The sequence below is a fragment of the Chenopodium album genome, chromosome 21 (genome assembly GCF_948465745.1).
Source record: "Chenopodium album chromosome 21, dcCheAlbu1.1, whole genome shotgun sequence".
In the NCBI taxonomy this organism is placed as follows: Eukaryota; Viridiplantae; Streptophyta; class Magnoliopsida; order Caryophyllales; family Amaranthaceae; genus Chenopodium; species Chenopodium album.
In genome coordinates this window covers 41,404,875-41,430,061 of record NC_137854.1, presented here as the reverse complement: position 1 = coordinate 41,430,061, position 25,187 = coordinate 41,404,875, and the positions used below count along the sequence as shown (strand labels likewise).

The window sequence follows — 25,187 nt, the reverse complement described above, 5'->3', positions numbered from 1 at the left end:
GGATTCCAACTCTAATTCTTTGTTCCCCATAATATGATATTTTGAATTTGTTAGTGTTAAGAAAATACAATAATAAAAGAAAAAAAAAAAAAAAAACACATTTAGATAATCAGATAATGCCAATAAGCCAGCTTTCAACTTCCATTGGCACATCTCACATGATAATATAAGGTACAAGTCTTACTAACTATGCGTATCAATCATTGTCATGGCCCTCCATTCTGATGATAATGCTGTTGGTAGGGACGTAGGGTAACCTTCTCCCTCCGCTAATCTTTAAATTTTATCTTCCTTTAATCTCATCTTCCAAAATTTAACTTACATTATCTATTTTCATTCTTTGTTTCTAAGTGATACATTAATATTCTTAAAAAAAAAAAAAAAAAAATTTTAAAAAAAAAACGGACAGAAAAAGCTTGCAGTCAGAGTGATCGAGTGACATTGTTTCTTCGGCCCGAAAAATTGATAACTTTTTCACAGCCTTGTTGGAGAGACAATCTAACGATCCTTTGTAGTCGTGAGGATGTTTTTGTTCTGATTCATTCATTTGTTTGTATTCGAAAAATTGATAACTTTTTCACCAACGAAATAATTTCATGACAATCCGTTAGATCTAATATCATGGATTCAAAATTAAGAAATTTCTCTCCAAAAACAGGAGATGAACTTTGTTTTTCAAAGGAGGTCGAAAAACCCTTTTGAAGGAGATCGGAAACTCTTTCCTTTCGAGAGAGAGAAAAATTCCTCCAATAAGGAAGAAGCATAATTATAAACCTAAAAAAACTTTAAAAAAACAAGGGATTGGGGCTTTCCACCGGTTAAAACCAATGGAAGCCAGAGGCTAGGGTTTTGGAGAGAGGAAGGAATAATAATAACTATTAACTATTTGTCCTGCTTCAATGGAAATAACTCTTTTTGACACCGTTAAACCTCATCTATGATTACCAAATATCCAAAGGGGAAGAAAATGTTTTTTAATTGTATAGCGCAAAAGCCAAGGGGAAGAAATATTATGTTTATCAACATTTAAGACCTAGGTTTCCTCTTAAAAATAAAATACGAAATACAAATTTTAAAAAGTGATACACTTTGAAAAACGAAATTGAATGGATTTGGTTTGTGGTCGAAAGTTGAATGACATCAAGCCCTCATTGGTAAAATTTTGCATAGCCACATAAGTGTCTCGGTCATTGAAGGGGGATGTCCGTACTGTAGATGATAACGAACATATCATATGGAATTTATGTGGAAATGACTAGAAAAGGACATTATTATTAACGGGACACCAAATATAAATGATGTGATAAGGAAATCAAATGAGAATGGAGTTGTCCATACTTCAATTAATAGTCTACCTAACTACAATTTCAAATACAGTGTTGTTTTCAAAGAGAGATCATTTCGGTCTTGAGTAAAACGACTAATTTCATTTTAGTTCTCAATCATAATATTTCACCAATTTTCATGATTAAGATTTATGGACGAAAATAAGGTGTTTGTTTAAAAAAATTAGGAGACAAAAGTGAATATATTTTAGTAGATAAATTATAATTAATTTACATGTAACTTGTCATATGAATATATAAATCTAATTTAGAAAATGTATTAACTGATATACTCCAATTTATGGTCGGCTACTCTGGCTTAAAGTCGAGCATTTTCTCTTGCTAAGAATTTAGAGTTAATGATGAAATAATCACTAAAAAAATCCATGCATGATCACATCCATTTCGATTATGAGGCTCCTTACAAAGGTCACAATAATTTCTTGTCTTTTATGAGTTTGAGACTTTGAGCGAATGCATGCTCTCTAATGTTGGGCTAGTAAGGAGAATAAAAAAACTTCATTAAACCACTAAGAAGAAAAAAGCCAACACTCACATTCAGCAAATAAACCATCACAATTTTTATTATTTATTTATTTATTTTTTTTTTTTTTTTTTTTTTGTGTACTACCCAGCTCACCCTTTGAGCTAATTCGGATTCGGGATCAGGGCCTGTTCTCATTGACTGAACTCAGCTGAACTGAACTCAGCTGAACAGAACTGAACTGAACTGAACTGAACTGAAATGAATATTTTATAAGAGAAGGAAATTAGGAGCTGAACTGAACTGAACTGAACTCAGCTGAACTGAACTGAACTGAACTGAACTCAGCTGAACTGAACCGAACTGAACTGAATTTCAACGTAAGAGAACAGGCCCTCAGTTTTGGGTGGTTATGTTTTCCGTCTCCTCCCAATTGTTGTTGCAGGGGATCGAACACGGGCCCTCTCTACCAAGTGTAGTCCCAATCACCACTACACTAACAACCAATTGGTAATAAATCATCACAATAACAAAATTATGTAGATGCTTATATATAAGCATTTTGTATTGACATATTCAATATACACAAAGTATAAATATTGGATGAAGTGGCATCTTTCTAGAGAAATAGAATGGTGAAGCGCAACACATATGTACATAATTAAAAACGTTTTTTAATAAATGAAAAAAAAATATTTGTTTCATAATCTTTTACAAGTACTTTGTAACAACTAACACATTCTCAAGAGGAGGTGATTAAAGACGGCAATCGAACACTTTAACAAAATTTTGAACATCTGGTACTATGTGTTGAATTTTTTTTTTTTTTTATTAATATGTTCGTTTACATGATTTAATCTCTTTTTAAAAATGTAAGCAAAGAAAGCAAATGAAGTATGTTAATAAAAACAGCAGATTCACTATTTTTTGCCCTTGTGAGGCATCTCTCATGGTGTTAGCACTTATAATTATAATACAAAAAAGTACTTAATTAGTTCTCACTTTTACAACTCTTTGAACACTTATATAATCGGAATTGGGATCCCAAATTAAAGTATGTTGCGATGATTATCTAGTACTTATTGAGTTCGATTAATTTTTATTTGTAAAACGAACTAGTAATCCACTACTCGAGAGAGAACCCATGCAAGAAGGCAATTGACAAATTGAAGGCTTGATATGAGCATTGTTTTAGCAACACGCATAATAAAACTGTTGAACCCTTTAAAGAAGTGAACTTGTCTTCAAGAATTATACAGTAATTTGAAGGTCTTTATTCTTTAAGGTTGAAAATAGGCTTTTTGAATGGAACATTGTTATTGGTATTATTTATTATTATTATTATTATTTTTAAGGAGTACTGTAGTATTTATCGAAAGTGCATTTTAATATTGATGGTACCTTTATTGTTATTGTACTTGGAATCCCGAAAAAGAAGAAAAAAATCCCACTAGCTTATTACCACCAAAATTAGCCATTATAAGTTAAACCAATGCAAATGGCCCAGGAAAAAAGGGCATGTTTATGTCTTAATCCTTTACCTTCTCAAAGTTCAATGCATATATTCTATTATTTGGATAAGGACACTCACTATCATATATCAAATCTTACTCTACCAATACATGTTTTCTGGTATTATTATTGCATTTTCTATAGTCTTTTAATTTTCCAAGGTCTTTTCACACTTTATATAATATAATCGGATACATAAGTGAGCTTAGTTGGTAATAGAATAATTTGGATTTCATGATATCAGCAAAGATTATTTTTTGTGTTAAAAAAAGAATACAATCCATTGTTATTACGTTAGTTTATGGGGTTAAATCACTTATTTTGTTTGAGTTTTTTCAAATTTAGTTGGTTCTTAAAATCTATCATTGTAGGTTTTTTTATCCGTCAAAGATGATATGGCCGACTGGTTTATTTCAATTTTTTTCAATTCGAACAATTGTGCATAGATGAAGAAGACTTTTAATTCGAGGAAAGATGCAAAATCATTGAATGAAGATTATTTAGAATTTCATTTCCCAATACTAGTCAATTCAGTTCAGCTTCATTCAGTCCAAAATTGTAACACCTAAGTAAGCAATTTATTCACATAATCTCATTAAAGATGTAATTCTATAGGTCATGAAAGGAGGAAAAACATAATAATTGCAAGAATTAGTGGTTAATCATCATTCATATCATAAATATACCTTAATAACGATTATGGCGAATGTGGTTTCTACACTGGCACCGATTTAATAGGTAGGGCCACTTGGAGATGATGGGTTTAATTTGGAATGGTACTTGACAAACTCTGATCATCAGATGAGAAAGAGTTTGTGGTTTGGTATCTTTTCAGCTTGTTCTTTTTTCACTGCTGTATGATGTACGGACTACTTTTTATTTTCAGTAATAATGGCATAAACCAGGTCCAGTACTTTTGATACGGTGTTCTGGTCAAGTGCAAGGCAATATCTTAAATGCAGTCGACAAGCATTGATGCGTCTATAATGGGCCAAAACCTTGCTTTGTAATGAATTTGATTTTATGAGGCTTACAGTTTACCAAATACGCGGTATACAGTATACACCTTCAGTTTGAACTAGTAACGCGACAATCTATTTCTTATTTAGCACTCCATACTAGTGATGTGATAACCAATTTTCAATGGAGGTTTTTGGAAGTCCCAAAAGAAATGCATCAGCAACTAGTAATGTGATAATTGAATCTGGATGACGGAAGAGTGTGTAAGATTCAACAAAGGCTTACATCACCTTCAAATGCAAAGTGCAAAATAATTTTTAGATCAAAATGATGCAAAATTCTTATATACCATAAATGATGCCATCTTCTAACTTATCCACAATTTCAATGGGAAAGTTATCACTACAAAGAATGTGAAATATCATCTCCATGGCGAGTTGTACATATCACCCCAAGAATATCAATAGTGAGAGTTCATCACTTGCTTCAAATCATAAAGCACTCTCCAGCACTATCAATCGCTGTAGACAGCTGGTGACGTAGAAATGCTCAATTGCTCATTTCATTAAGGCTCTTTACGTTTCAGTAGTAGTCAGATCTGTTCAGTACACATCGGTTTTAATCCACAAAAATCTACTATGATTAGGGTAAAACAGTCTTAATCAGCATAAAATTGAACATTATAGTGAACAAAAAGAAAAAAAAAATAGAGCCTTGATGTGATAATTTCAAGTATACCAACCAGTACCAATCGTACCTTGTCTACTGGCACGTTTTGGTTTAAACTCATTCATTTATCAGACGCAAGTTGCAAGTCTATATATGTGCTTAATCAGGAGAAGGAACCCCTGATATGCATCCTAATTCTCAATTAGAAGAGAACTTGCAGGATAGGATCTGTGAAAAATAATTATCACAACACGTGAGCCATAATAAAATGACTTTTTCTCTTACATTTTCTGGAGAGAAAATATCTTTACAAACAGAAGCATTGTCAATCAACAATTTCATCACAGTTCAAATTATGGCAGACAATGAGTGATGATGTGAAGAATATGTGTGTTCAAAGGGTGTCTAAGGAGCTCTCCAACCATGTCTCCAAACAGAGATGTTGGAGAGCTAGCTCTATCCCAACAACGAGAGCATGAGAGGTCTCCAAGCAGAGCCCAGAGCCATATACCAATGTACTTATACAGTATCAATAGCAGTATGAAGTAGCTTATAAGTTATAATTAACAAATTAAATTTTGTGGGAACAAATACTCACTTGTGTTTCATTTTACAAAAGCCTTAGAGTCCATATGCGTCATCTGTTTTCATTGACAGACTGGAAATAATCCTCTTCTCCATAAAGTTTTCTGAAAAAATCGATAAACATATAAATGTCACTTAACTTGCATTTCTCACAAACAGAGAATACAATATGGACAATTGGACAGACGGAGAAAAATAGTCTATTGAGACTTGGAACAGGTCTTAGTTTGGAAGCCAAAAATGGAAGAGACAAGTTAGCGATATGGAATCAAATCAGTTGAATGAAATTGCTGGTCATTTTTAATGTCATAATCCAGGTATATCTGAATGCATTGCAGATATTGACAAGAAATTAATGTTGTCTAATACAACCTCCACTAGTTCTATCAGGTCAAATATGTTTTGTTGTTTTAGTACACAGTCTAGTTTGAGTTATAGCACCAACAACATTTCAAATTAAAAGATCATCAATGACATATTGACAGACAACTGTATCAGTCCACCAAGCTTATATGATAGGGTTTCCAGTGACCACAATGCTTAACTATAGAATTTTAAATTTCTTCTTCTGGAAATGGTGGTAAAGGTAAGTCGACATTTGAACATTGAGCAAATAAGTATATGAATTAAGCTCAACAATAAGCCAAAGTCATAAAATTTGCTTTCGAATTTCTGAGATGGATATATAAAATCAAACTTACGCAAGATCCGCCAAGGTTTCTGATTTGATCACAGCCTTCCCTTCTGGAAGTCCTAGGCAAGAATGGTGCATTATCATTTCCTTCAAAGTGTGCTTAGTGCTTTTGACTTCATTATCCCACAAGATGCTCTAGTAACACGTGCAAATTATGTTAGTACACGACCTAAGGGAAAACTGAAAAGTGCAAAAAGCTTAAAGTTTGATCTACTAGAAAGCTAACATGAATGTATACAGCAAGAATAAATCAAATGTGGGCTTAAACTGTAAGTTATGTTCAATCATATAGACTTGAGAAAGTTTGAAGTGGTTTGTACCTTTTTTTGAACCCATATCTTAATACTTAATAGTTCGAAGAGGTGAAGAAAGCAAATGTCAGGAAGGTACATGCTAACGAGAAATTGTACGGCTTAATTTCTTTAAATTTTAGTTAAACACAGACTGAAAGTTTCAAGTACAGATAGATGAGATTGGATTTGAAATTACAAAAGTTAAACCTGTCACACCAAATTTCAACTTTGATGATCCATCATTCCATCTTTAACAAAACCTAAGGTTTTTTTTTTTGAGTTAATTTTCACATTGACCTACATTAGGACTTAGGAGTACAACCGGACTTTACCAATTTGAATAATTGGAGTTGTGAAACAGGTTGAAAATCTGAACCAAATGCTCCTATGTTCTATGTTTATATTTGCCATCTAGCTATATAATGTTAAGTCAATAAAGATTGGACCCTGCAAATTTAGCTTCTTAAATATGTACCTTCCTGACGTACTCTTTCTTCACCTCTTCCCATGGCAATTTTCCTTTAGGGGAGAAAACTGATGCATTCCAAAGAGCACCTCTTGCAACCATAACTGACGAGGCACCTACCATGTTAAGCATAATATTAGATAACAAACAGAAAAATAAGATACTCCCTCCGTTTTATAATGATCTTCTCATTTTGAATCTTGGCAATACTAATTAGATGAGAGAATCTTCTAAATTACTCCCAATATATAAAACATAAAATAGTCATGTTGGGTCAAATTTGATTCGTCTCAATGGGTAGTTTATAGATATTCAATTGTTACATTTTATAAAGGTATTTTATGGTCAAATTAATGCCTTGGCAAAGTAGGAGTGAGTAGAAATTTTACAAAGCAAGACACTAGTTGTAGCAAAATTACTCCCTTTGTCTTCAAATCATCTTCTTGTAAAACCTTTTTAGATATCCAATTTTTATCTCTAGTTATGTTATATGGAATAATCCCTATGTTTTCAAATCATCTTCTTGTAAACCCTTTTTAGCTGTCCAAAATTTGTCTTATTGTTATGTTTAAATGATATACCAAGCCCATCTGATGTGGCTGTCTCTCTGACATCATGCACAAGCTACAAAAAAAACCCTACACTTTCCAACTGAAAAACACGCGAGCCCAAATCTAATCAGGAAGGCAGTTTGAGGATGGAGGGATTACTTCAGATTGATAATTGAAAGAAGTAATTGCATATTCTAAGATGAGCAACAACTACATATGAAAAACTCTATTGATGTAATGGTTAATCATCAACATTGAGCTGCACGACCCAAACCTGCTCTCTTTTCCCGAAATCTGACACCATGTAAATCAATGGTCAATTGTTTAGAAATCAATTTTTTTTTTTTTTATATATATTATGGAGTTGGATGGCTATTATGTACCTCATTTTCCTATTTTTCATTAGATATCACCTACTCTGTTAAATTCTAATCTAAATAGTCCAACTATAAGGATCAGAAGTGTCTTGATTTTTGAACCTGTAGCATTTTTGATGCGCTGAATATCTTCATAATTTAAGACATCGCCATTTGCTATTACTGGAATTGATAATGCAGCAACCACATCAGCAATCTCATTCCACTTAGCAGGATCCCTTGGTCTATCTGGAACTTTTCTGTAATATATTTGATAGATAGAGTAAAGAAGGGAATAAAGAGTGTAAACTGTAAAGGAAAATAATAAGTGAAATTGCCTAAATTAAGGGTCTGTTCTCATTGACTGAGATCAGTTGAACTGAACTGAACTTTAACTTAACTTATTAGAGCTGAACTGAACTCAACTGAAATGAATATTTTATAAGAGAAGGAAATTAGGAGCTGAACTGAACTGAACTTATTAGAGCTGAACTGAACTGAACATAATCGTATGATAACAGGCCCTAAATGTGTTTAGATTTAAAAAAAATTAGAAAAATAAAAAATGGCAATGATCACAACACTTTTGGAAAAAATAAAAAAGCATCAACATGCAAGCAAAAATTGGAAGGCTTATGATCACATGTGAAATAGAATAATATACTCAAATAAAGCAAAGGAGGAAAGCACAACCTTCCATGGACAGCAAGAGCAGAAACACCTGTTTTCTCAATCTGTCTGGCCAATTCCACAGTGTCATGAGATGTTTTCAAAAGTCGTATTTTACATGTTACGGGGGTATTTAGGTTCCTCTTCAATGTTGTCAGAATCTGAATTAAGGAAAGAAGCCAATCAAATTGTTGTATATTAGCCATCAATGAACAACAAAGACAAGGTCAGTGGAATAAGAGAGAGAGGGGGAGGGAGGGGGGGGGGGGGGGGGTGGGACATTTATTGATAAATTGATATATAACACATAACATAGAGACAAATGAAGACTTTTGATTTCTGAAGAATGGCATACATCATGAATAGTCTCGGGCTTTGATAGCAATGCAGCACCCATGCCCCCACTAATAGAAAATGATCTGGGACAACCCATATTGATATCAACAGCAGCAACATCATTGCACCTGTGAAGGAAGAAGATTTATATCAGTCAATCGCATGATCACAGCATAAGATACCCCCCCCCCCTCTTCTTATATAAATACGTAGAATCACCTCCGCAGCTTGATTAGAACTGTTGTAATTAAGATTAGGCAACAACTGGCAATCAGCAATACTCGAATTGAGCAAAACAGAAATCAAAAGATGAAGGCAAAGAAAGAACAGGCCAAAATTATACGTGGGAACTTGAAAGCCGGGAGTTAACCGACAAGATACACTATAGAGTAATTAATGAATATAAATGATGATTAAAAGCATTCAATCAACGAGCACGAATAACTCATGGTACTTATCACTTCCACCAAAGCATTTCAAAAGAACCACGTGAATCTTTATGCTCCTGGCCCTTACAAGCAAAGTTGTTTTCATCCTTTTTAAGAACCCATTTTGCAGAGGTTTATCGGCAATGGCCATCACCAAAACAGCATCACGTTGTGTACTAATGTCCTTGTAAACTTCCTTGAGCAACACACTACTCACTGAATAGATTTACATTCAACAGCTACATGTTTCTTCAAGAAGAGATTTAAAGTAATAACCATTGTGCGTGTAACATTTTCTTTCAGGAGTTACAGCACATACAATGCCAAAGTCTCTCCATCCTGTTACTTCTATAAGGAAATAGCTCCGGTGCAAAAACCAAAAAAGGATAATAAAAAAAATAAATAAAAAAAAAAAAAACAAAAACAAAAAACTAGGAGAATCGACTCTCTAATTGGTCATTTCATAGATTTCTCCCCAAGAGTGGACAGTCATATTTCAATTATCTCCCTCAAACAAATCCAAACAGGAACATTTAAATAGCCTTGTTTATTTTTACCCCTTTTGAGAATTCATTACCTATTCTTTTTGTCAAGTGACATGGTATTAATGATATTTTAAGCAAGTTTAGTCCCAAGTCTTAAGACTAAGGGCCTGTTCTCATTGACTAAACTCAGGTGAACTGAACTGAAATGAATATTTTATAAGAGAAGAAAATTAGGAGCTGAGCTGAGCTGAACTGAATTTCAACGTAAGAGAACAGGCCCTAAGACTTGGATGTGACATCATTTTTGGTGGTCTCCATTGAAAATGATGTCATCAAATTCTTGTTAAGACTCAGTAAGATTTGTCCAAATTTATCACTTTAGCCCTAAGATTCAAATATATGACATATATAGAAAAGTGTAAAAAAAAAAAATAATAAAAATATAATTGAGGTGGGTCCCAATCTCAAGACTCAACTTAAGACATCTCAAGTTGAGTCTTGAAATTTCAAGAATCAACTTGCGACAGGCTTGAGATTTAAGAAGAAAAATGGAAAGTCTTAAACATAAGTCTTAAGACTCAAGATGATGATGTCACATTCAAGTGATCGTGCATCAAAATTTCAAAGCAAGATAAATCTAAATGTGAACTTAAGATGCTTAAAAGTTAAAACTATGTTCATTCTCAAACAGTTTGCAAGTACTCTAAACAATTTGTAGGTAAATTTACATCATCTAACAATCATATTGAAATTGAATTCAAAAAAAGAAACATACACAAGTTGGGCAGCCTTGAGAGCCCTAACAGCATCAGAAGTCCCGATCTGAAACACGACCCGGGTTTGCTCCTCCGGGCAGGTCCTAAACACCACATTTTGAGTACCTTTCTCAACAACATCAATCGTACCCAAATAATCTGGCAACAATAACACATAAATCAATTCAAATTCATCTAATATTTACAAATTCACACCCAAAAAGTAAAGAAATAGGAGTACCGTTAACGATACGATCGCACTTAACAAGCTTATGGTCGATAATTTCCTCCCCATAAGTAATATCAGCACCATATTCAGCAGCTAATAACCTCAAAGGCAGTGTACCCTAACAACATCATCATCATTCATCCATGTAATTTCTTGTCAACCCACCATTAAAACATCAAAAACTCTAATACCCAACTCATAAAACTAACCCAATATCGTCAATTATAATAATTGGAAATTGGAATTAACAATTTTTTATTTTTGACCTCAAAAGAGAGAGAGAGAGGAAACTCACAACTCGAACCATAGGAGCAAGAACAAGCTTGTTGTTGTAGTCCATTTTCGGCGGTTACAACGGCGGCGTTGTTACGATGTAGAGTCGTGCGACAAGTAATGGGCCTCATATCATATGGAGTTCTTCATATTGAGAATATGTCACAGGCCAAGCCCGTTGTAGGAATTTTTGATATAAAAGTGTAGTCTCGTTTGATTTACAATTAAGCTCAAAATGTGAAAGTCCTTTGTTAAATGGGTTGAAGGCAAGTTCGGTCCAAAAATCTCTGTTTCTTGCGCAGAAGAGCACGTTAATTGGCTTTGGTGGTTTACCGAGGAACGCCCCTCCAATGTATTAGTCAATACTCCCTCTGTCTCTTAATATAATGCCTCTTTTGAGCATTTATTCCTCACATAATAAAGAGAAAGAGGCATTGTATTAAGGGACGGAGGGAGTACTTTAATACTAGGAGTATTAAATGCTTTTCAAGATACTGCGATGGCTAACGCCCTCATCATAGCTAGCAATATTGGAAAAACTCGTTCGGTTTGATCTTACATCACAATTTTAGTTGTTAGTAACTTTAATATATATAAACAAATATTTTTGGGAATATAGATGTCCGCACACTATTCTTAAAAATTTTAAATTAACATTAATAAATACAATTAAGTAAATAGACATTTTACTGAGTATTATTGTCCAAACATTATTCATAAGAGTTGCCTCATTCTTTAAAAGGTAGGAATTTAGTGCTTGAGACAGATACCTAAAAATGGTAGAAATTGGCCTATTTACAATTTTACATCGATGGGGTAGTAAATAACGTCAGATCTATTGGGCATGTGTCAACTCTAGGCGCATGGGCCTTTTTGGGTTTGTTGTGCCTTTAAGCTTGATCTTGCACTGACTTGAGGCTCCAAACAACACTTGTTTGGGCTTGTTTGGCTCATTGAACTAGAAAATCCAATTGTAGCGTGAGGCTTAAAATGGATGGTCATGTTGACACCCAAACAAATACTCCCTCCGTTTTTAAATGCTTGTTCCACTTTTTATTTGCGGTCGTTTTAAATACTTGTTCAATTTTCTTATTTGGAAAGTTTTTACAAGATTTAATTAATTTCTCTCATGTAGTGGACCAACATATATTTTCTCTCCTCCAATTCTCTCCTCTATTTTTGCTTTCTATAATTTTTATTCTTCCACCAACTCTACTACCTCAATATTTTATTACTTTATCCAATTTCTCCTAAAACGCCACGCATGGAGAAATTGAGCAAGTATTTATAAACGGTAGGAGTCAATAAGAGTGTAAAAGTCAAATTGTTACGAATACTACAAAGTACAAAAAAAGGTACGAGTCCTTTTTTTTTTCATTCGTTCGCCATTGCTGTGTAGGCAGCCAGGCACTCATCTTTTTTTAGGCAGCACAACAATGTTTAGTTGATTAATTAGCTTAAACAGCGTAGTTTTGCGTTGATTAAGCTTTGACATGGACTATCTTTACGTTCCTTCCACGATGGTGAAAATTGCTGTCATATTCATACAAATAAGACAAAACCCAAAATTTATATAACCTAAAATGTAGAGACTAAGTTACAGAAAATACACACTAAGGTGCTGATTATATGGAAATCATTAATAATTCACAACTAATTCTACATAAAATGACGTGTATATGAGTCCTTATCTTGCAAACAAATCAACCTTATCACAAAATCATTATATATGCAATCTTAATGTTAAATTCCTGGAATAAACTTATACACTTAAGGGCTAAATCAATTATTCCTTGAATAAACTTAGTTATATTCGGTTTATGTAATCAAGAATTACATTGCTTATAAAGAAAACACGTGCTAACAGATGAAATTAATCATGTAAATGAAGAAATTTATTTTTATGTCAAAACTTTTGTGATTAGTGAGTTGTAATCCTTTCCTATGTTATTTGATTTTCAACTATTATCTTTATACATTGTCAACAGCTGTGGTTAGGGTTGACTTTGTAATTCCTTACGTCAAGCTTGAGTGTTTGCGATTGTTACCTTATGCCAAATTTGACTCACCGTACAAGCAATTATTTAAGCTCATATAGTCCAAGATATCATTTTCCTAAATTTGGTGGGATCAGAGTTCGTGGGATGAAATCTAGGGTCACATCGATGAAATTTATGTGTACTTAAAGTCTGAAGATAGTTGTGAAGTGTGTCGAGCCTGTGAGCTTGTGTGTTTTGGGCATGGCTAGGTTTGACTAACGGTCAAGCTTACTACATATCCGTATTGAGCTGAAAGATAGGCCTTGACAACCCAATTATGCATACTATTGTGTCCTGCTGTGTCGTTCTTGCATGCTTTAGACAAATTTCACTTATAATAAGTGTGTTTTGTCATGTCGATCAAACTATATCATTATGTTGTGCTTTGTTGGGATTTTCATAAAAAAATACATGGCACAGTTTTATATAAGGAACTATAACCATATACAAAGTATAAATTAAATTAGAAACGTATAGTCTTAAAATCCTTTAGTATATGCATTACACTGTTACACACACACAAGATTACTTTTATTAATAGTGTGCTAATAATTATACCCTTTAAGATGTGCATTTACATATTTATCCTCATTAATACTTGGTCCAAAAAATATACTCCATCCGTCCCAAAATTACATTCCTCCTTTCTATTTTTGGTGTTCCAAAATTACATTTCTTCTTTCTATTTTTGATCAGTTTTTTTTAGTAAATCAACTCTCTTTTTCTGTTTTATATTTAATGTTTTCTCATTCATCCTTACCTAATCTCACTCAAAACCCTTATGCCAAATTACAATGAATATGATTGGTTAAAAATTTTTAATTAGGAGCATATGATTGGTCCTTTTTATTTTGCAAAGGATTGATGACTTGTCATGAGTAATAACTAATCTATCTTTGTACTTCCCATTACATTATCTAATTATTGTTATTTGTGTTATTCTCCCCTCTTTAAAGATGAATGTAATTTAGGGACGGAGGGAGTACTTGTATAAGAGATATTCAATCATGCATGTCTAAATATATCTCACAATATTTTATTTATATCACACGATTTTTTGGGAAGATACATTCTTGTAGCGATCATTATAACTTATATCAAAAATTAATTTGTCTTATAACTGTGCCATGGAGTATTAATTACTTACCACTTTAGGATTTTTTTTTTAATTTTAATAATTAAAGTAGATTGATTGAATATTTGATTCCCAATTTTCCTATTTTAGCTTGATTGATAGCTTTAATTGGAATATTACATTGAAATGATTTACCTACAAGGGATTATTTGGGTAGTTCAAAGTTGGGTTCTATGATAGAAATCTATAGAGGAATATAATGGTATTAAATTAAATACGCCAAAATCGACCAACATGTTATCATAAATCATAATTAAGGTTTATAACCCAAAATCAAAATGACTTTAAAACAACTTAAAGAGACAAAAACTCACTTAAAAGCGCGTTTTTAATCCTAACTCCAATATTAATTATAAAAAAAAAAAAAAAAAAAAAAAGTAAAGCCTTAAAAATATGGACTTTTTCCACAATATATCAATTCATAGAAGAGCTGGAGATCAAATCATGGATAAGATTTCAACCATAAGTTATTATCTAAACTAACCATAGTTAAATAATATGATAGGGCCCACCTAGCATGGCCCCACTAAACCCGGAAACATTCACTATATAAAGAACCCGTTGTGCTACTTCAACACTCATCCTTCTCATTTCTTGAGATTTCTCCGTTAACTCTTCGTTTTCATGTTACATTTTTCCTTTTTTTCATTAATTTTATCTTTTTCTCTTTTCTGTTTTACTGATCAACCATTTTCTGGTGTGTATTAATTAGCCTCTTAAATTCTTAATCACACACAGGTACGTTAATACGCTATACATTGTTGTCTTATTAGTTAATTCAAATTAATTATATCCACGTTCGTTGTTAAAAAAAAATGTAGCAAGTTTTTTTTGACACGAATGAGCTACAAATGCATTACAAATTACATCAAGATCGTGTATTTATAATATTTAAGAGTGTTTGTCCAATGCAGAGAAATGGAAAACGGGAACGGAAACGTGGGAATGCCCGGGAAGGGGCTAACGAAAATACAAACAAACGGAAGCGGGAAAAAGGGGAATGAAATTTGCCATGATGATAGTTCATTACCGGTTAAGGCTCAAACCATTGACGAACTTCATTCCTTACAGAAGAAAAAATCAGCGCCTACAACCCCCAGCACCGGTTCCGCGTTTGGTGCCACTTTTGCCATGTCCGAAGAGGAACGCCAACGTCAGCAACTCCAATCCATTAGGTATTGATTCAATTCTCGTGCTTTAAAATTTACGTCGTTTGCATTTTTTAGATTTCGGGAAAACTCCTCAAATTAGAGTGTGTACCATTGATCACTTTATATAATGTTACAAGGCGATTCCTAATCATGTTAGGAATCTAATAAAATAATTAAACAAAATATATACAAATATATCCGACAAATATTATCTAGAAAATAATATCTATCACCCCCCACAGTCGAAGCGGTAGGAGGACGAACGCTATTAGCATTGATTGTTAGATTTCTACTTTGCCACGTAGTATTAATTTTAAGGATTTGTGTTGTGGCAATGTTAATATGCATTGGTAGGTGTTGTTCTTATTTTGACTTTATTTTATTTATATGGTGCCAAACTAGTTATTTACGTGCTACGTCTCCTACACGTAACTTAATTGGGTTGTGTATTGTGTTATTGAACAAGTTTATATGCATATGACATTTTTATTCAATTTAAGTTCAATTCAATTCATTGAGGAGATGTGTGGATATTATAGTAGCCCTTTTTATTGGAAAAGAATGAAAAGATTACGAGTAATTCTCTGCGATCCATGTTTGATTCGATTTAATAGTTTCATTTACATGTTCGGAGTATAATTTCTATAATAAAATATACGATAAATTCTAAATATTAATTTTGAAATGCATGAAAAAATCACACATAAATCAACCCCCAAAAAATATACAAATACGGAGTATTACAAAAAAGACAAGTGTATCGTCAAAATTAATTTGTAGAGTTATGTAAACTCACGGCTTAAACTTCATTAATTGGGGTAAACACAAATATATACAAAGCTTATTCCTAGTGTTACCATAATTAGGTTACTAGAAATAAGGAAACAATATAAAAGATAGAAACAAATATATTCTACCAAAATATATCCTCAATATAATTGTAAGATTAATGTAACCCAAATGGTGTTTGTACTAATAATATGGGGGTGGTAAATTCATCCCAAACCATTTTTCGTACTAATAATTTCACCCTTGTGTAATATTTACTCTAATTTTCATTCCCAATACATAAAATAACTATATTATCCTATAGATAAGTTTATTCCGAAATATCATTTCCTAATTCGCCTTAAAATCTTTTAAAAGTTATCTAAAATGGACATTGTATAAACGGAGTAATTTGATTTCACACTTTAAAAGGACATATACGGTAATTAGTTAGGTAGCACAGGAAGTCCCCAGCAAACAATTACGTAAAAGGACAAAAATTTACTCGTATAATTTATAATAGGGTGAATTTGCACCCAATAAAAAAAAAAAACAAATATTTGGAATATTTTGACATTCTGTAATTAAATTTGTTACAATGAGTCTACTGTGTGAAATACTGTAATCTGAAATTTCAAAAAGCCGAAAGATAGAGGAATCAATCAACGGCGGCATTTACAAGGGTATTACATCATTGAATATGAACGTTATACCTTTATCTTTTTGGATGTACCGAGTAAATTATGACATTATCAAGTTTTAATTTTTAATTGTTAGTCTCTGTCTTTTTTTTTTTTTTTTTTTTTTGAATGGATTATTAGTCTCTGTCTAATTTTATTGACCATGAGTAAACTTATCCAAAAATCATCAAAGTGTCCTTTTATCGTGTCAAATAATAGTTTGATAATCTTAGTCCCTCGATAATTTTGGTACAGCAGACGCTTGAAAGTGAGGTGAGAATCCCTTACTCTTCCCCTCGCTTACAAGTGTTTTAACCATGGAATAATGAAAAAAATTGGTGTACCAAGACAAATAACACTCCAAATGGCTTCTATAGTTCTATGTGGGCCCATCCAAATTACAGGTCATTTACTAATTCAAATTGTGCTCCAACCAAGTATAGTGCATAACTAATAATTGTCCGTATCATTTGTTATGCCTCATCCATATGGACCTCCTAACTTTTGTTAGATTTTTCTTATGTTTTGATCATGTTCTTATAGAGTAATTCATGTTTACTTCTATGATCCATATTGATTTTCACATCTCTCTTCTACATATCTGATATCTCCCATCAACTAGACTAAAATCTTGTATAAAAATAATAATATATCCGTTTTACCATATGGAGCATTGAGTACGAAGGCAAAGTATATGTCATTGTACAAGGTAAAATTACCTTCAACATTTATATCAAACGTGTAAGAACCTTGATTTATTTATGCTAACTAATACATAACCGCTCCCCATGTAGCTTCGCCCTATATAATTAATTTTTCTTAGAACTGTATGATTGAAATGAGGCAATTTATGTAAAATAAAAACGGGGGAGAATTTACTATTACGAGTCATTGGGATGTCAATGATTGACTTTTTCTTGTTTGATTGGTTTGGTTTGTGACTATTAGTGCGTCACTGGCGTCTTCGGCAAGAGAGACAGGGCCAAAGGTGGTAAGAGGAGACCCAGGAAAGGCTTTTAAGCATGTGCATCATCACCCAGTTGTTCCGACAATCAGCGTCAGTGACAGCGCTCTCAAATTTACTCATGTCCTCTACAACCTATCTCCGGCTGGTACTAATTTTACTCAACATACATTTTATCATTTATGATTCAAGATATTTAAATTTTAATACATAACTAGTTGTACAATATTTTTCAGCCTTTTTTGTTTCAACTTCAATTTAGTGATTTGAGTATGGAAGGCATGCATGATTTAAACACGTAATTCGTAGTTCATTTGGAATTGGGTGCGATAGGTCTCAACTAACATGTCACAGCTGAACAACGTATGGACTATAGTCTATAGAGTAATAATTAAGTCATACGTCAATAATGTAACAAGTCCAACAAGTCACCCTAAATGACAAACATTTTTTTGTTACAAGTAACTCATTAGATCAAATAATTGCATAATCGTGGCATTCTTAATTGACCAATGATAATTTCAAGCATTGTCAAAAAATAGGAATAATTGATTTGTGTTGTTGGTGCAGAATTGTATGAGCAGGCAATTAAGTATGAAAAAGGGTCGTTTATTACATCAAATGGTGCATTGGCAACTTTATCAGGAGCAAAAACAGGGAGAGCTCCTAGAGACAAGCGTGTTGTAAAGGATGAGACTACTGAGGATGAGCTTTGGTGGGGCAAGTAAGATAATATTCATCGTCTCATTCTCTTCTATCTCGCTATGTATACTTCATTTAGCTAGTAATTTTATGACGACAAATGAGTTTTTGTTTCATATTTTGTGTGCAATCATAATCTTGCAGAGGTTCACCTAACATTGAGATGGACGAACATACCTTCATGGTTAACCGAGAGAGGGCTGTTGATTATTTGAATTCTTTGGACAAGGTTTTTTTCTTTCTTTGTGCAACTTCATTCCCTAACTCGTAATATTTTTTTTTTTTTAATATCTTCTTGTATATATTGCTACTTTGCTAGTAATTTTTCTAGTTAATTACAGTTAAAAAAAAAATAAAAAAAATCTATGTGTTAAAATGCGAAGTCCTTGTTTAGTTAGAGTGACATATTTTGAAGAAAATCTTATTACCTTTACCCCGCCACTAGAATAAAACTAACACACTCACAAACTAAGGAACAAGTACGTTATTTTGCTTACGTGTGATTTGAAGCTCATTTAAGTACTTGAGCTGGAGTTGACGTACATCAGCTAGGAAGCTCTGTATCAATATATTATAACATAAAAATTCTACTCATTTTCCCTTATGGTAGTAGCGACAACGAAAGCAAGGTGGTGACAAAATAATCCGAGGCAGCATGTAAAATAGTCCTAGAATTACATTATTGAGCGAGAGGGAGTTATGGTGTGTGTAAGGAAAACAAAATAGTGATGTAAGAGGCAGGTTGAACTTTTAGTAAAAATATGGGGAAGTGAAGGATGTGACGATTAGAAGATGTTTTATGTTTTGTCATATATTTTAGCAGATGTGCTACTTATCTGAGTTCTATCCTTTACTTGGGAATATCACCTTTATTTTGTCCTTGCATATCGCCTCCGCTTTGGGTTGTGAATCAGATAGGATAACTATAGCAGTCCATACACTTTGGATTTATGGAGACTTTCCCATTTAACAGTTGTTCTCTTTTTGTCTACACAAATTAGTCTTTTTTGCTGCTCTGAAAACTGAAATATGGGTGTATAACACTTCTCTGTCATTTCGGATTTGTCGTGTGCCATATGTACGCCAATAATGCGTGAGAGAGGAGATTTGTTGTTGTACTCTATCCGAATTTTGGTTTTGACATTTAGCTCAAATTATTTAAGCTAATAAACGCGAATATAAGTTATGCATGGAGGGAATTCATAAAGAGGTGACCATGGGCTAGGATGATTCTTGTAAAAGAAGTGAACCATTCTGTGTTAATGTTAAGTAGGGGTTGGTGAGGCTTATTTCCAGGTTGGAAAATTAAAGGGCCAAAGACTATAATAGCTTAAAAATACAAATTGGGCCGTAAAAATAATTTCTTAAGTCCAAGTTTTGTTTTTCTCAAATTTGGGATGAATTGGACCTGATTTGAAAATTGGGCTGAAAAAAAAGTTGCAAAATGAATTTTAGTGTTAAATGTCTGTACTACATAACAATTTATTATGATAAACTTACAAAATGTATTGCCTCTAAAGACTTATTGTAGGAATTTTTCAAAAAAAAAAAAAAAAAAAAAAAAAAAAGACTTATTGTAGGAAAGATACTAAGTTGATATACTGTATACTACAGATGAATATTAACATGTGTATGTATACAATCGTGATTAATCATTGTCAAAAAAATTGCAGGTATTTGTGAACGATCAATTCCTCAACTGGGATCCACTGAACAAAATTAAAGTCAGGATTGTATCTGCTAGAGCTTATCATTCTCTATTCATGCACAACATGTAAGTATCTACTCTATTATTAGGCCTACATAAATTTTGTTGTTCATCTTTTCTTACTTGTGCTCTATTTCGCCAAAAGGCCTAATCTCCTCAGTTAGATTCTCCTCCTTAAAAGTTTATACATAAGGTAAAGGTGCAAATTTAATAAATGGATGTGTGACAGGTGCATCCGGCCTACACCCGAGGAACTAGAGGACTTTGGTACTCCAGACTTCACTATATACAATGCTGGAAAGTTCCCATGTAATCGTTACACCCATTACATGACATCCTCGACTAGCATAGACCTTAATCTTGCTAGAAGAGAGATGGTCATCCTCGGCACTCAATATGCTGGGGAGATGAAGAAAGGACTTTTCAGTGTAATGCATTATCTCATGCCTAAGCGTCAAATTCTTTCTCTCCATTCTGGCTGCAATATGGGCAAAGATGGTGATGTAGCCCTCTTCTTTGGCTTATCAGGTATACTAGTATTCCCAGATTATTTGGATTGAAGGACAATTGAGGTGTTGCGCTTTCTTGTCACACTTGTCATATTTGTTATCTTTTGATGTCTCTACTTTGCCACTACGCTCTTTGAATACAAGTATGATGTATAATTTGATGGCTTTCTTCATTAGGTACTGGGAAAACTACTCTGTCAACTGATCATAATCGTTACTTGATTGGTGATGACGAGCACTGCTGGAGTGATAATGGTGTGTCCAACATCGAAGGTGGTTGTTATGCTAAGTGTATTGATCTGTCAAGGGAAAAAGAGCCTGATATTTGGAATGCCATCAAATTTGGAACTGGTATTTATTTTTCTTACCAACTTTTATGAACTTAAATTCCAAATAATTACTATACTTGCATGATAAAACCTGAGGCTGCTGTTTTTTTAAATGAATTAGTGCTTGAGAACGTAGTATTCGATGAGCACACTCGTGAAGTGGATTACACAGACAAATCTGTTACAGGTTGGAAAACAGATTGATTATCCTACTTAAATTATTTTGGTAGAACATCATTCAATTTGAGGCAAATTAAACCTTATTTTAATTTGGTGTTTCAGAGAACACTAGAGCAGCCTACCCTATTGAGTTTATTCCAAATGCTAAGATACCATGTGTTGGACCTCACCCGAAGAATGTCATACTTTTGGCTTGTGATGCTTTTGGTGTGCTCCCACCTGTGAGCAAGCTGAACCTTCCTCAAACCATGTACCATTTCATCAGTGGTTACACCGCTCTGGTAAGATCAAATTAAAATTAGTCCGAACAAACATAATAATATATGAGTGTAAATAACATGGCGTAATAACTGGATTCCCTTGAAACTGCAGGTGGCTGGCACGGTAGATGGTATTAAGGAGCCAACGGCAACATTCTCAGCCTGCTTTGGTGCAGCTTTCATAATGATGCATCCTACTAAGTATGCTGCTATGCTTGCTGAAAAGATGCAGAAGTACGGTGCCACAGGGTGGCTTGTCAACACTGGTTGGTCTGGTGGAAGGTATAGTGCAAAGACTTGTGTTGAAATTATTTGCCATTTTGTAATGTAATGGTAGTGCAGAATCATGTAGATTAGCTAGTTGATACACAAGATGATATTGTAATTTGTTTTGCCTTTTGCAGGTATGGTGTGGGTAGTCGTATCAAGTTGCAATACACACGTAAGATAATCGATGCCATACACTCAGGCATCCTGCTGAATGCAAACTACAAAAAGACTGAAGTCTTCGGGCTTGAGATCCCAACTGAGATAGAGGGAGTACCGTCGGAAATCCTTGATCCTATCAACGCTGTTAGTTACCTTTTTCTCTATGAGTTTCCACCTTGCTTTGTATAGTAAATTCTTGTGATATTAAACTCAATTGCCCTTTTTCAATTCGTTGGTGTTGTAGTGGCCAGTTAAGGATGCTTACAAGGAGACACTGTTAAAACTGGCTGGACTATTTAAGAACAACTTTGAGGTGTTCACAAACTACCAGATCGGCAAGGACAACAAGCTCACAGAGGAGATCGTTTCAGCCGGTCCTATCTTCTAGTTTGGTACTTGGGCTAAGGTGTTGGGACTATATTTGGATATTCGGAATATGATTTTTGTCATTGCAAGAGAGAAGAGAATGTGATGGTGTAACATTCAAATGCATTTACAATTTACTAGAAACTCCATTATTTTTTACACTATTATCAAGTAATATATGCAGTAAGAGGAAATTTATGTTCAAGTTTCGGCTGGTTCCTTCCAAAATAATCAATTTTCAATTTGTGTATACAATCTCACCTATATATACTACCTTAAATATTAAAACAAAAAGTGCATGTTTTATAGTAAAATCCCGCTTTCTCAAATAGCTAGGGAAACTCCCAACTTTTTTTTTTTTTTTGAAGAGAAGAAACTCCCAACTTTTTGTTATGCTTCTTAAAATAATACACCTTTTGTTCTTTTTTAGTATTCTTTTTGTGAGAGTAAGAAAGTCAAAGTACTCCGTTATTTTTTTTAAATGTAAAGTAGTGTAAGATCTGTAAAAGATTCAAATACAGCAATGAAATCAGGTTGACAACATTGCAATAGTAAACAAAAACAATTAACTCGAACTTAATTATTTCATATAGTATATTTGAGTGGATGATCATCACTAACTCAATTGGTTAAAGTCATGAGGTGGTATTCTAGAGTCGGGATCAAATCTGATGTGGATCCCTCAATACTTACAAGGCTCGTGAATTTTTTTGAAGAAGGGAAGTATGATGCAAGAGCAATCAATATGGATTTTCTTGAAGATTATTGGAATATACAGTTGCTTAAAAAGATTGAATATTGCAATTATCTTGCAAATCTTGATGATTTGTGGAGTTTCTTGAGAATCTACACTATCCTTTAGTAGTTAAGTTATTATTAACAATAAGTATTGTATGTGGCCAACCACATGGTGTGGCCACATAGGATTTATATGTCTATAACAATAATCATCATTAGTTATTATGGGTAAACTCAACTATATAGGTACAGTTAGTAACTTTAATTTGCCCAGTAACCCCAATTACTAAACGAGCAACATCTTAATTAAATAATTAAGTAGCCCAATTTGTTCATTCGAGTAGCTTCTTTTAATTTCTTTTATTTTGATCATTATTATTATAATAACTTTCACTGACCTCACTTATCAGATTAAAGCTTTGATATGATTGAATGATTAAAAATAATATCTTCAGTTGTTTTAAAGGGTAACCCTATTTTTCCATTGTGACAACCCTTTATTCGTTTACGTAACCTCATTTGATCATCACCATAACCTCCATTACTTATTTAATTACTTATATATGAAGTGACCACGACACATATTAGAATTTATTGACTAATTATTATGATATTTTTCTATATGTTTTTACCTTTCACTTAAAAGAGTTTATCCTATTTTTAGCCTTTAATTAGTGTTTCGGTTATTGGGATATTTATTTTTTACTTAAGTTTTGTTATGATAGAATTAATGGTTGGTTACAAATGTGACTAGGAGATAAATTAGGATTAAGATTCCTAGATTTCTATTTAATTTTAGGATTACGATTATTAGCTTCTTATCTTATCTTTGTACGGTTTTTCAACAAATGAAAATAGGTGCACATCAATAAAGTTTTAGGTGTGTGTTTTATTTGGGGAATTATTCTTTTAAACGTTGCTTGTTTGAGTTATTGTTAATAAAAAATATCACTTGTTCTGACTGATTGTGATCATATTCTAGTTGTGAATAGGAAGAGACTATCTATTTTTGCAAGGATTAGAATACTATCCCTTCGATTTTTTTATGTAAATTCTTTAGCTCTTGTTAAAATTTTGAGATCCGATGTTATTATAGATTGTAAGTTAGTCTCGAGAAACCTACATCAAAATATATGGGGACATCATCATATATAAAGAAAGAGTGGTGTTTTGGACTTTTAGGGGGGACCAGGGACACCATTATTACCTCACCCTTCACTTATATAATAGAGATTATATATATAAAACTTATTAATAATAAAAGAAATATCATTTGTAAAATTATTAACAATCTAGTATCTATAATAAATACAAAATATGTGATCAAAGAAATTAGTATTCATAATATTTTATTTCTTTATTTATTTTTTAAACCTTAATCATTATGGATGTATATCATAACTTTAAGAATTAGGTAAAACTTTAAAATCATACCAATGAATTTTAAGGATCCTTTAGAAATATCTTTTTAACGTTTCAATTAGTCATTCATGATAGAAGTTTAAAAAGGGTACTTATTAGTTAGGGTGCATCCAATTATTGTTAGTTACATACTAACATGTATTTTAAAAATCACATAAAAAACTTGTAAAATATATGTATAGGCATTATAGATAGATGTTTCCAAACAAATTTCTCATTCTTAAAAAGTCAAAAAAGAGATTCATTTTCCACCAACTCCCTCATCCATTTGTATGTAATTGACACTCCTCTTGTTTCAAAATAAATGCTCCCATTTGACTTTTATACTATTTATATAAATCATTTTAACCAACGTTTAAATTTTGCATATCAGATTAAACATAGTCAAGATGAGATATTATACATAGCATTTTCCTAAATGTATACACTAACAAATATGATAATATATATATATACCAAGTTATAATGAGAACCAAGGCTAAAGTAAGAACAAGGAACTAATCTAGGCCCTTAGATCATGTTAGTCGGACAATTCACATCTTCCCGTGTCATTATGACATTTTTGTAATATGTTAAATTTGAAGTAGTTCTCAGTTTCATTTCTCAAAAGTAAATGAAAATTTAGTAGAAGTTAATGAAATCAGTCTTAAAGTAAATGAAATTGGCTTAAAAGTTAAAAAAACTATAAAAAGTTTGAAAACAGCAAAATTACGAGAATGCCATTACTGAGAGCGGGT

General features: G+C 32.9%; 2 protein-coding genes across 4 annotated transcripts; one reads left to right on the top strand and one right to left on the bottom strand.

Annotated features, from left to right (window-relative positions):
* Positions 1-4,615: 4,615 nt before the first annotated feature.
* On the bottom strand, positions 4,616-11,248 carry LOC145601400 (uncharacterized). 3 transcript variants are annotated; one of them, XR_014104388.1, is made up of 11 exons: positions 11,093-11,248; positions 10,810-10,915; positions 10,589-10,727; positions 8,920-9,028; positions 8,589-8,725; positions 8,019-8,155; positions 6,998-7,104; positions 6,237-6,364; positions 5,549-5,639; positions 5,039-5,178; positions 4,616-4,879 (listed from the first exon to the last, which is right to left on the bottom strand). XR_014104388.1 is itself a non-coding variant. In XM_081657413.1 (10 exons), exons 1-9 carry the CDS (start codon positions 11,135-11,137, stop codon positions 5,588-5,590), a joined length of 960 nt encoding a protein of 319 aa, XP_081513539.1. In that variant the 5' UTR covers positions 11,138-11,248; the 3' UTR covers positions 4,619-4,879; positions 5,549-5,587. The 3 variants fall into 3 exon arrangements, 2 of the variants coding, with proteins under 2 accessions (XP_081513539.1, XP_081513538.1); XM_081657413.1 differs by lacking the exon at positions 5,039-5,178 and having other exon boundaries at positions 4,619-4,879; XM_081657412.1 differs by lacking the exons at positions 4,616-4,879; positions 5,039-5,178 and having other exon boundaries at positions 5,212-5,639.
* A 3,603-nt stretch (positions 11,249-14,851) lies between these two features.
* On the top strand, positions 14,852-22,751 carry LOC145601410 (phosphoenolpyruvate carboxykinase (ATP) 1-like). The gene is made up of 13 exons (XM_081657424.1): positions 14,852-14,982; positions 15,159-15,419; positions 17,792-17,955; positions 18,378-18,531; positions 18,654-18,738; positions 20,183-20,283; positions 20,447-20,745; positions 20,904-21,077; positions 21,177-21,242; positions 21,338-21,516; positions 21,608-21,777; positions 21,900-22,068; positions 22,169-22,751. Exons 2-13 carry the CDS (start codon positions 15,163-15,165, stop codon positions 22,310-22,312), a joined length of 1,962 nt encoding a protein of 653 aa, XP_081513550.1. The 5' UTR covers positions 14,852-14,982; positions 15,159-15,162; the 3' UTR covers positions 22,313-22,751.
* The last annotated feature ends 2,436 nt before the right edge of the window (positions 22,752-25,187 follow it).

Excerpts from the sequence above, each read along its gene's own strand:
- LOC145601400 (XM_081657413.1), bottom strand. The coding sequence starts at position 11,137 with ATGGACTACAACAACAAGCTTGTTCTTGCTCCTATGGTTCGAGTT. Across the intron at positions 9,029-10,588 it reads CTCAAGGCTGCCCAACTTGT|GTGCAATGATGTTGCTGCTG; the intron begins GTATGTTTCTTT and ends CTTCCTTCACAG. Across the intron at positions 8,726-8,919 it reads AGCCCGAGACTATTCATGAT|ATTCTGACAACATTGAAGAG; the intron begins GTATGCCATTCT and ends TCCTTAATTCAG.
- LOC145601410 (XM_081657424.1), top strand. The coding sequence starts at position 15,163 with ATGGAAAACGGGAACGGAAACGTGGGAATGCCCGGGAAGGGGCTAACG. Across the intron at positions 18,739-20,182 it reads ATTTGAATTCTTTGGACAAG|GTATTTGTGAACGATCAATT; the intron begins GTTTTTTTCTTT and ends AAAAAATTGCAG. Across the intron at positions 22,069-22,168 it reads TCCTTGATCCTATCAACGCT|TGGCCAGTTAAGGATGCTTA; the intron begins GTTAGTTACCTT and ends TTGGTGTTGTAG.